We start from the raw sequence: 12,317 nt of genomic DNA, 5'->3' as shown, positions 1-12,317 counted from the left end.
CACATGTAGAGCGCATACTGTATATATGTGTGCAACTCAATTCCTGTTTTTATGGGAAGCAGTAAAAAAGCCCAGTTATCCCCAAAATGGCACAAGCTGTGACCTAATGCCACATCGAGTGAGCCACTATAGACATCGAGGGATCAGCTACTGAATGAAGCCAGTTAAATCTCAACCCGATGCATATGCCTTTCAAATTAAAACCATATGAAAAGTCTCTAATGGAGCGGACCTGATCCAGATTACACAGAAACTGTGAAACAAAACGACTCAGGGCAATTAGATGCAACTGGAGAATCTGAAGGGCAGGAGAACCAATTAAAGGAGCATAAAACAAGATGTTTATGGGAAACTGTTGCACTTTGCTGCATGTGAGAAATGATATAAACTACTGTGACGCAAAAATATTGGCAAGCATACAAAATGCAATGACTTAGCCGTGCATTAGGACGCATTAGGGCGAGATTCATCGGTCATCATGCGCCTATAGAATGAATTAATACACACAGAGAAGCCATTGAGAAAAGTATATACACATACTGTCGAGAGCCAAATCTCCCTGAGCCTGTAATTTCCTGGCCGCACATGCTGAAAAGGAGGCCATGCTGGAAGATACATCTTGACTGAGTTATTTCTATCTGTGCTTCTTGCCTCACACATCATCACAGGTCACCTGACTCTTTGCCAGCAGTGACAAGCGAAAACACTGGTGGTGACGATGTGGCTGTACTGTATGTGTCTCTCAGTGTTTTTTTTCAGGAAATATGTGTAAACAGATATTTCATGTTGCAAGACATCTACCTACCCCACTCACTGGCCCATGTAAAAGAAATTATCCCCTTAACGGGAGCGTGTTGTGGAAAAACGGTGTTTCCCAAAAGGCTTTTTTTGAAAGCTGCTCCTGAGGTATGTGGAAAATGGTTTATCCCAGGTTGCTGGCTGTGAATGTGCCATACAGAAGGAAATTTCCTTTGCAGCGAGTTTGGTGGTTTGTGCACAGCGTGTTCCAGCATAAATCACAGACTAAAATATCTCTGATGGATGACTTGGGGGCTAAAAAAGTAGATGGATACGCTCTGGCATTTGTTGGGCTGGAAATTGTGAAATGTTTACCCTTTCAGAAAATGGCGCTGCCAGATGTTGCATGAAATATGAAGACCATAAAGGGCGATACAAGTGTGTGAGATTAACAGACTTTATAAGCCGTGAAAGCACAATACACAGCAGGCCGAGGGTGACGTGAAGCGACGGGGAGAGCAAACGCGGCGAGAATGAAAAAGACAAGAAAAAAGGAGGAAGGGTGAAAACAGGAAGTTCACTCAAAACATGATCTCTAACCTCCACAATGCAGCCACTCTGACACTCAACTTTTCTATGCGTTGCAGCAAACATGTCTCCCTAATGGAAATACTGAAAACTCAGGCAGCTGTTATTTACATTTACAATTCATTGCACAACAATACTCTTTTCTTTACAAGATGGGAATTCTTTATGTTATCCATCCATAGCTACATTTACACGGACACTATCCCACTAACAGAATTAAGTAGCACAGTCTGGAAAAAAAAAATTAAAAAAAGTCTTGTGTAACCATCTTAACTGGACCAGAATGGCCCTGACTGAAAGATACTTTCAACTGGACTGAGAGGGGTGGAGTAAGGTTTCGATAATTGGTTGAGTAGGAAAATACTGGTACCTACTTACCATGTATGCTTGATCTGATTCTCTCTCTCTGAATGGAAAGAGTACACTGTTTTCCCAACACATGGGGTAAGTATCAAATGACGTGGGGAGTTTGCAGGAGGAGAGAAACATAGCAAAACAATCAACTGTTCGACTCAAAAGTATTTGAAAAGAAGAATGGAGTCAGCAAAACGTAAGGCGGTCTGGGTCTCCTTTTTTATTGAATTCATTCAATGTTTTCAATAAAATTTGGGGAGAACGTCTTATTCTCCTGTTATATATAGACACACGTCAGATTTGATGCACCACTTTGCACATGTCAAAAAAGTTGCAATCAGCCAAATGTTTTGGGGCATGCAAACAATCGTCTTATCGGATCATTTTAAATCATTTCCATGTAAACGGTTAAGTCGGAACCTTTAAACAAAATGATATCAGCCGGATTGAAGAAACATTGTGCATGTAAATCTAGCCGCTGTTAAAGTATCTATTCCTTTATGCTGATATAACAAAGTTCATCAAAATGTAAGTAAATACTTTGTCTCCATCCTCACTCCTGTAAGTGCATTTGATGCCTCCAGCTGTGTTTTATTGTGGTTTCTTTTTTAGATTTTCACCACCAAGATCCAGAATTTTCGAAGTCACTGTTTCTTTTTAAGAGTCTTGCCACACATTCCATTTAGACACCACAGCCACGGACAAAGTATTACATATCAAGTTCCTGACAAAATCTTCTTTTAATTTATTTTGTTGTTATAGTATCTGAACTCCTCCATTTTAGTTTTAAAATGTAACTTTTATGCAGCAAATCAAGAATTTACCCCACATTTTTAAACACGGCAACGCTGAACAAATGCATCTTAATAGGACTTAATAGGATTTCCACACGGGAATGTCACATGAGCCCTACCACTTCAGACAGAAACTGCCAACCGTACTGCAGCCAAATGTTGCCAGTGGACTATTCAGAGCTGTTCTAATATTAAGTGTATTTACAGCCTGCAATCTGCCGACAGGTTAACCTTTGACTACATTTTTGGCCACAGGACGGTTGATGGGGCTCCTTCACATTCTGCAGTACGCCACATTATGAATACGCCAAACAAGACTTGTCCATGAATGCACGTGTGTGTTTGAAGGGGAGATAAACTCGTACATTCACTTTACGCTGCAATTATCTGTTGCGCCATATAAAGGACTAATAAGTGATACCAGCAGCAGTTTACGAAATCTACGTAAAACCACAAACAGCCCAGAAACAAAATAAAAATTCGCTTTGTCAGTGTTAGAACACAGAGGATTTCTGTTGCCTGAGCACATATCTGAAAGTGCTGCAATTATAGCACAACTGCAGTCGTGAAATGAACCGACAAAATGTGGTATAAACTGTACCAGAAGGAGGGACTTATTCAATGCATTTCTTTTCTTTTTTTTTTGGAATTTACCATTGCATTTATACTGTTCAAATTGTCACTATTAACAAATTAAGCAACTCTCACTCTTTAGTGATATAGTAAAATTCCAGTATTAGATTATTGTACATGCTAGGTACTACTTGGCGAATTCATATGTGTTACTATCTTCTATTATTCAAGATCTTCAGCCAAATTTAAAACCACTGCAGCAAGCTCGAACATAATGGACACCATGTGTGCTCTGAAATATAGCCAGGATATAGTTCATTTATGTTGAACCATCATAATATGTTGCCTTCTACTATGTGGTTCAGGTATCCACACACATTGAATATTCCTCATTTGAGGGATATATGGATACTAGCAGTGCGGTCCAGCTGGACCCTGGAAAAGCAAAGTAACAGAGAAAATCCATAAAAGAACCGGAAAAGGACCGAGCATTTTCTAAATGAAGACGACACAGTCTGAGACCTTTGTTCCTCAAACATCTTGGAGGCTGCTAAAGCACTACAAGTTATAGTACATGTAACTTAAACATTTGGTGATGCACTTGAGAGGCACCGTCTTAGTGCAGTGAATGCATTTTCTGGCACCGAGTATAATAAACATAGAGGAATATAAACTGAAAGGCCAATAGTGTGCCTTGTCAGGATGTTGTGGTGGACTAAAGCAGAAAGGGAACTTCAATGCGGACTTACTGTAACAGAATACGAGAGCAGAAGCCTCTCCTGGTGCAGTGGCAGAGTAAAGGAGCTGGGGTGTGCAGGCGGCAGGTGAAGTGAAGAGCCATTGATAGCTGGACAGCGCCATCTAGTGGAGGCGGGGACAGCAGTGCAGGTACCTGGGGAGCTGACACATATAAATGGAGACACTTGTTTTCATCGTCTGCACAGGTGCTCACTGTCTCTACATGTAAACTAAGCAACGTGGTGGGGACCAGTGAAGAAAATGAGAAACGGGGCCTCCAGGTGGCTCCTTGTTGGCGTATTTTGCAATGAAAACCACCTAGGGTAGGGGCCCCTTTCTGCCATCTCTATGACAGATTTCGCAAGTTTCGACTGGTGGGATAGCACACCCACGACTTTGCCTGAGTCCCCCCACGTTATTGCGATTTATTTATTTAGATTTATTAAGATAATTGTAAAGTTGTTAAGCTAGTGTGCTGTGCTAATTTACAGACACTAAATACCTCAGATGAACAGAAAATACAGAAAATAGTCGGGACAGGCAACAGCCACGAGCTGAGCGGCAAACAGCTGTCGCGCGCACGCATAAGCAAGCACGCGAGGCACGAGTCGAATCCCGCATGCGCAGAGCGACCAGGCTTCTCGGTGTCCTGGAGATTGGGGAGAAGAAGATGATGCGGCTGAGCGGCCGGCACGGACCGAGTGCATAATTAGCCTATGTTAGTCATAGATTCTCACTTGCCTTGTGTAGTTTCTTGCCAAATTTGCTGTTTAATGTCGAGCGGTAAAGAAAACGATTCGCTGTAACGGGTTTAGAAGAAGAAGGAGACGCGGAGAGAAGCAGTAACCGAAAGCAGTTGAGCATCAAATTGCACCGGATGTCATTATACGGTTTTAAATTTCCACGACGTAAGTAACTGCGTATTATTTTAAAAAACACAATGTGTATATTGTGTGTACGTGTGATTGTGATTTGGTTTCGAACGCGTTTATTTTCAGCCTTAATTTCCACATGCGGCCAACTCCCAGTTTTGAGCGCTGTTTGGGGGGTTAATGGGTAATTGTTGGCGGAGCTGGAGAAGAGTCCAGCCCTTTGTCCACGACTAATCAATTATTACTGCTTGGGTCGATGGGGACACTAGTTTGTGACATTTTATCGTTTGCTAGCAAGTCATTCTCATCCGGACTCGCTTTCAGCACATTTCAGCCACCCACCTGTTAAGCCCAACATCTGAATTAAGTTAACCTAAATAGAGCAGGGGTAAGCTATCTAATTGGTTTTTACAAGACAGACTTATTTCAACAAATAGAGAAACGTAGAGAAATTACTATAAATCACAGTGCTTTTATTCCAATGTGCAGGTTTTTTTTTCTTTTTTTTGTCATGCCATAGCACATGTAGGCAGATAACCATCAAACGGGCTTGTGGGTCGTTGGGCATTTGTACTTAGGCCTACATCTAAGCTCGTTGATCAATTGAATTTAAGCCTCTTGAGCGGTCCCAGCGAAACCTGCTGACACATGCGCCCCAGTCTTTTTGTTCGCACTCAGACCCTGTTAACCCTCTCTATCTCATCTGCCTCTGCGACTCGACTAAACTCAGACTGCATGTGTTATCATATGAAGCCCTGCAAGCGCTGTCCGTTGTGCAGACTATTTAGTAATCACACCCATGTGCGACATTGTGCTAGATACTCATGGCTTTCCTGCCTGTCAACACTCATTGGTGGACAGTAGTTACTGTATACTGAGCAATTCATTATTTAAAGGCCAGCTGATCTGACGCATCGGATTAATTATAGATTAATATAGAGACACATGCTCTCAGCTCTCTGCTGGATAAGAACTATTTGTTATGTAAGGGCGCCTAATCACAGTCAATAAGGAGCTCATCTCTCTGTCAGTGCACTCGGGGACATTATTACATTATTTTCCTTGTGTTTTTTGTGGTTAATATAGACAGCTATTTGTCTATAACAGAAAATGGTGCCATCCTGTTTCCTACAATTATCTAAGAACTGTAATGACTGACCAGCAATCATGAGAATCAATGGAAAGTGCATTAGGTTGGGTTATGTTACCACACTGTTTCAAGTGAGAGCCAGTGAAGAGAGGACTAATGTGTACTTTTTAGGATGTTTACAACAGTGTTGAAAAGCTGAAACACATGCATTTTGTTTATTTTGTGCTCCTGGAGGCCTCATTAAGCATATGACACAGCAGAATTCAAATCACAATCTTAGGGCCTCCCACATGGATGCAACTCTAAACATATTTATTGACAGGTACTGTGTTTAGTGGTGCTGACAAGTGTTAGCTTTGGGTGTAGTTCCGACTTCCCTAGCCTGATAAATACATACATACATACATACATACAACAATTGCAAGCTAGAGTAGCTTGCACCTAGCTACAAGAGTATTTGTGGAGAGGGACAAAATGATCCCACAATGTAGCTCCTCATGCTCCTAGTTACGCTGATAGGACACGTATGGCCTGTGATTTAATTTAGGTGGTATTCACTGACTGTGGTATTCTGCCTCTCTCTCCCTCTCCTCGCTGCAGTATAATCAGGACCAAAGGCGCAGCCATGGAGGTTGTAACACACCTTGTGAATGACACTGTAGAGTTTTACAAATGGAGCCTTACTATAGCAGGTAAGCTGGGATCACTTGTTTCTGAACAGCACTCAAGAGCAGTGTACCATTTCATACGTAGGGATACAAAACAGCATCTCTCCGAGAGAAATTGTGAAAAAATGCCTGAACGTGTTAGATGTTGATTGTTTTCCATGCAAACAGTGCTAATATATAGGTCTTAGTCACTAACCTACTTTTAGAGATATGGAGTGAACAGGAAAGTCTTAAAACATCTGCCTCGTTTGACCTATATGTTATCTGAGCAAAAGTCGTCAAACGTAAGCCTACTTGATACATGTGTGTGTATTTTCATATGTTAGTATGTCCAGAATAAAGAATAATTAAGTTTGGTAGCTACTGTTGTACCACGAAGCAACCGCTGGTAGCTGGTGATTTTTCTCCTCTAAATATTACACTTATTTATTAAACCTGTTCACTTAAACTTAAAATTAAACCTGTGTTCTTACCCTCAAGATTCCATGCATTTAATTGCTGTATAAGAAATGTTAATCGAAATAAAAAGTCTAACCTGTAAAAACATCAGATTGTATTTTACTGTTTGGTTCAGAACGCTAAAGTATAACTTCTACAGTTTAAGTAAAACGCTGTCACCAAAGTGCTAAGTGGTTGATAAAGCTTGTGAGTCATAGTTGGTTAATCAGCTGTAAGCTGAATAATGTGTGCTAATGTTTACAAACTATTGATTTATCTCATTTGTGCCGCTACGTCTCACATTTTCCTTCCACCCTCGCTTTCCTCTCCTTTCCCCGCAGACAAGAGGGTGGAGAACTGGCCGTTGATGGCATCTCCATTTCCCACTCTGGCCCTCAGCTGCCTGTACCTGATCTTCCTTTGGGCGGGGCCTAGATTCATGCAGGACCGCCAGCCCTACACACTCAGGAAGACCCTCATAGTCTACAACTTCAGCATGGTGGTACTCAACTTCTACATCTTCAAAGAGGTTAGTGCTGCTGTAGCCTTGGAAGCATGGCAGCAAACAGATACACAAACATGACCGGTCACACAGAGATGTAGTTATTTTGTTCCTTTGTGTTTTTGCAATGATGCTGAAAACTGCAAAAGGTGTATTCCCTTACAGTCCTTCAGAACAGACAATTGAATAGACATTATGTGATAAGCCACCTTAGTTTCACAACTTTTTAAAATGTAACATTTAAAAATATAAAACCCTTACCCCTTGTAGGTCTAATAGTGAATTGGGCTTCTGGCTTTATAGATTGCATATTAAAATACATGTCTGACAACAAATTGAATGTCCCTGCCTACACTAAATAGAGAAGCTGTTTCAACTTTGTCTTCCCGAGTATAATCTCCTGAGACATCTGCCCTGGTAGTCAGAAGATACCTAATCCCTTCCACTTAGAAGCAGCTGCTGTTTTTTTGCAGCTATCACTTTCATTTGATGTCATTAATCATCCACATTTAGCATGTGCATGTTTTCAGTGGTGCTCACGGTGTGCACATTTATGCACCGTATGCCACAAGTGGTATCTCACAATATAATATTTTAGTATTTAAACATTATGGTTGGGTGGAGGTATTTTTATGTGTTTTGTTCCTGTATGAATCCACTCAAAGGGAGACTTACTGTGTCTTAGGGGATAGACTAAGGACTTTGATATTTGACATGGAATAACATACTTCTGTGTTACCAACATCCTTTAGTGTTTTATCTTTCTTGTTTGAAAAAATTATGAATCGACTGGAATGACATATCTTTACTGCAGTAGTTGTTTTCTTGAAATGTGAGGTAGGAACTGTTCCTCTTAACCTCATTCTGACTTCATGGTTTCTGTCTTCTCATCAGCTCCTATTAGGATCTAGAGCAGCCGGGTACAGCTACCTCTGTCAGCCTGTTAACTACTCCAACGATGTCAATGAAGTCAGGGTAAGCTCCCTCCCACACACATCATCAAACCAATCTATGCAGATCCAATGCATCGGGGTTAAAATAAACACTCCTCTGCGCCAAACCTTTCTTAGTAAAAGTGCATTGATTTAACAAACTGATGTTTAAAGCTTCACTAATCACATAAAAAGCTGTTGAGACTTTCCAGCGTCCACCAGGTGGAATGATACCGTAATCCTGCTGCTGACGTAAATTAGATCAGTACTCCTGTAGTGTATCAGTGTAGGCAAGAAACAGAGAGAGGATTGAGAGTTAAAAGTTTATATCTCAGGACCGGGAAGGCGTGGCCCCACATTCAGATTGGCGGGAGTGGTCAGCCTCACCACCCTAAAACTCCACCTTCTGGCCTTGCTCTTTCATGATGGCTTTTCTCAGCGATAAGAGATGCCACAGTGCCACGGCTTAGAGCATGTGTGTCAGACAGGAAAACACGGAGAGGGACAACACCTTAAAGTGAAAACATCAACAATATGCTCTCTACACATGTCATCACGCTCCACTGTTTGACCACCACCATCATCAGTATACTGCAACCAATCCAGAATTCACCACTAAAAATATATTCTGTATATTGTACTAACTATGCTAGCTATATGATTATGAATGTGTGACCAAATATTTATATTAGCTCTGCACAGTGGAGGTCTTATAAGTAATATTTCACTTTGCAGACAGAGGATGTAAAGAGATTAACAGGATCTGAACAGGAATTTGACTTCCATAGTCTGAAAAAACATATCTTGTAAGATATCTGCACATTGTATCCTCAGACCTAAGATGTCACAGGTCAGTGATGCTGTTGCAAATGTGTTGTTAATGTTGAGCTGTGATAATTCACCCAGCACTGTTTTCTGTCTATAGATAGCCTCTGCTCTTTGGTGGTACTACATGTCCAAAGGAGTGGAATTCTTGGATACAGTCTTTTTCATAATGAGGAAGAAGTTCAACCAAGTCAGCTTCCTCCATGTCTACCATCACTGCACCATGTTCATCCTCTGGTGGATTGGCATCAAGTGGGTCCCCGGTGGACAATGTGAGTTAAAGGGTCTTCACGGGATCATCTCGCACCGAGCAATGTTTCATCTCATACAAATTGAACCTTTTCCACAGCTTTTTTTGGCGCAACCATCAACTCTTTCATCCACGTCATCATGTACGGTTACTACGGCCTGGCAGCATTGGGACCTCAGATGCAGAAGTACCTCTGGTGGAAGAAATACCTCACCATTATGCAGATGGTGGGTATTACTATTATGTACAGTGCATTTGTGGCAGATTGGCAAATATGTAAGAACATTGAATTGGTTCTTAAACTGGTTATACTAAACAGTTATTGGTTGGTTATTCTAATGGTTTATGTAGTGTGTGCATGCTTGACTATAAGGTGGTGTGACCTGTTGACAGTTACATAGTTCATATTAAAAATTTAAAAAAGTAATATCGAAAACAAATTTATAATGAATTAATGTGTTCTTTATTTTAGAGATGGTAAGGCTCCATAAATTGGAAGTTGGAAAAGTAACTTTTTAAATTAATTTCTTACATTCTTTCAAATTCACATTTGAAAGAATGTAATTGGTTGTCATGTCTGTATAAACCGAAATATTAATTAATTCATTTTCTGTAAGCACTTGTCCTCTGGAGGGTTGCAGGTCTCCAGTCTATCACAGGGCTAACACAGAGAGACAGACAACCATTCACACTCACATTCACACCTACGGCCAATTTAGAATCACCTATTAACCTAGTGAGCACGTCTTTGGATGGTGGGAGGAAGCTGGAGTACCTGGAGAGAACCCATGCAGACACAGGGAGAACATGCAAACTCCACACAGAAAGGCCCCAGAACCTTCTAGCTCTGAGGCATCCGTGCTAACCACCACACCACTGTGCCGCCCTAAACTGAAACAAAGGACCTGATGTTTATTCATGGTTATGTGTTTGCACATTCTGTGCAGATATACACCGATCAGCCACAACAGTTAAACCACTGACAGGAGAAGTAAATAACATCGACCATCTGATGACAATGCAATGTTCTGTTGGGAAATGTTTGGACCTGGCATTCGGGTGGATGTTACTTAGACATGTAGCACCCACCTAGACCAGACCAGGCACCCCCATGCCATAGCATTGACACTCCTTGATGGCAGCAGCCATCCCCAGCAGGATGCAGCCTGACACAGACACACACACTAAACTGGTTTAGAATAACTCAAAAAACAAGTCTGATCCACAGAGGCCCCTCTCCTCAACCCAGAGGATCCAAAGGCCCCCGTTTATAACATTCTGCTTCCAGACACCATAGGACACCCTCAGAAGGCCCATATCCATTCTCTGATGAGTCACAACTGTTTTATAATGGCAGGAATAATGTTATGCCTGATTGGTGTTTGTAATAGCTGTAATCCTCAAGCCTGAAAGAAAATGTATTTGTAGACATGTTAAAAGCTTGGTACAATGTGCTACTTCTGAGGCATAACAACACTGATGTCCCTGATGAGTTGGAAGCGATAGAAAGACAAATTAGATATAGTCGCACCATAATGTTGCTGTTGTTTCTGTATTTTTCACTATAAATTCCTACATATATTTTTAATAGTGTCATGAGAAGAACTGCTTTGTAGCACTCTTCCTTGTTTCATGTCAACATTCTACAGTTGTAACAATTCAGGCTGTTTGTTGCTTCATCATTCTGTGTTTTTAACAGATCCAGTTCCACCTAACAATCTGCCACGCCGGCTACTCCCTCTACACTGGCTGCCAGTTCCCCTTCTGGATGCAGTGGGCCCTGATTGGCTATGCCGTGACCTTCATCATCCTCTTCGCCAACTTCTACTACCACGCATACCGAGGCAAACCTTCCTCATCGCACAAGGGCAAGCCTGTCGCCAACGGCACCGCCACGGTAACAAACGGTCATAGCAAAGCGGAGGAAGTGGAAGATAACGGAAAGAGGCAAAAGAAAGGAAGAGCGAAAAGGGAGTAAAGAAGGAAAAGGGGCTTGCTTGGTGATGAACAGAAAGAGGACAACTGTTTTAAGGGCCAGAGAAGGAGGGGAGGGATAAACCAAGAGTTCAAGCCAGACGACCATCACTGCAAATAGAGTAGATGGGTGTGATTTGGGACCAACTTGAGAAGCTGAATGGGTAGCAGTGTGTATTTGTGAGTGTGTCTGTGATGTGTTCTGGTTTTGAGAGGAAGAGAGGGGCGTTGTGTGTCTCTGTAGCAGTTTTTTTAATCAAGAAAAGCAAAATGCTGACCATGTAGGATCTGTGCTCTTCTGTCCGGCCGTGTTTTGGGCAGCAATAGGACCAAACTATTAAAGGACCTGCAACCTGCTCAGCATCCACTAACTTATCAACCAAAATTCACCTCCAACTTTTGTACTCTGGATTCCACTATAGTTTTAACTCAAAGCTTAACTAGTCTTTAATATGCTAACTTATGTTTTAGTGCTCTAAAAGAGTTTTAATGATTTTAACTATTTCTTGGGGGGACATTTCTTAGTTGAGTTGCTCATGGATAGCAAACAAATCATGACAGTAATGTCACATCTGCCATCTGCTGTATTTAACGAGGTCGTAGTCACCTCCACTATCGTACTACACGTCATGGACTTACATGTCTTTGCTGTCTCAAACGAATATTACTGCTGCATTTACAGAACCTGCTGTTTTCTTTGTGTTCGTTGTTAATTAAACATCTCATTTTGGGGATAAAGCTGTAGTGTCTTTTTTTTTTTTTTTTTTTTTTTTTTTTTAGAGTTTATGCAAATTTGTGATCATCTTTGCTATAATACATATTTTTGTGGGTCCACATGATTTATTTCTTTTTGCTATGCAATGTAGCTAATGTGCAAGCATAAGCATAAGAATTAAAGTTCAGCTCAGTATTGTCTCACTGCCACGTAGGACTGATGGGAAGGTCGTCCTGAAAGGAGCTTTTTTTTTAAAAAAAAAACAA

At 41.3% G+C, this 12,317-nt stretch overlaps 1 protein-coding gene across 1 annotated transcript; it reads left to right on the top strand.

Moving 5' to 3' along the window:
• Nucleotides 1–4,449: 4,449 nt before the first annotated feature.
• LOC311499220 (very long chain fatty acid elongase 4-like) lies at nt 4,450–12,082 on the top strand. The gene is made up of 7 exons (XM_084560117.1): nt 4,450–4,693; nt 6,348–6,439; nt 7,195–7,382; nt 8,250–8,330; nt 9,213–9,384; nt 9,462–9,589; nt 11,062–12,082. The coding sequence occupies exons 2-7, from the start codon at nt 6,373–6,375 to the stop codon at nt 11,338–11,340; spliced, it is 915 nt and encodes a 304-aa protein (XP_084416243.1). The 5' UTR covers nt 4,450–4,693; nt 6,348–6,372; the 3' UTR covers nt 11,341–12,082.
• Nucleotides 12,083–12,317: the final 235 nt, after the last annotated feature.

Source organism: Chelon labrosus, assembly GCF_963514085.1.
Source record: "Chelon labrosus genome assembly, chromosome: 14".
NCBI lineage: Eukaryota > Metazoa > Chordata > Actinopteri > Mugiliformes > Mugilidae > Chelon > Chelon labrosus.
The sequence above is the reverse complement of the archived record's forward strand: the minus strand, read 5'-3'. Positions and strand labels throughout refer to the sequence as shown.

Bases quoted from the DNA above. Each gene is read 5' to 3' on its own strand.
- LOC311499220 (XM_084560117.1), top strand. From the start codon at position 6,373: ATGGAGGTTGTAACACACCTTGTGAATGACACTGTAGAGTTTTACAAA. The intron at 6,440-7,194 runs GTAAGCTGGGAT...CTTTCCCCGCAG, and splicing joins ATGGAGCCTTACTATAGCAG to ACAAGAGGGTGGAGAACTGG. The intron at 8,331-9,212 runs GTAAGCTCCCTC...TTCTGTCTATAG, and splicing joins ACGATGTCAATGAAGTCAGG to ATAGCCTCTGCTCTTTGGTG.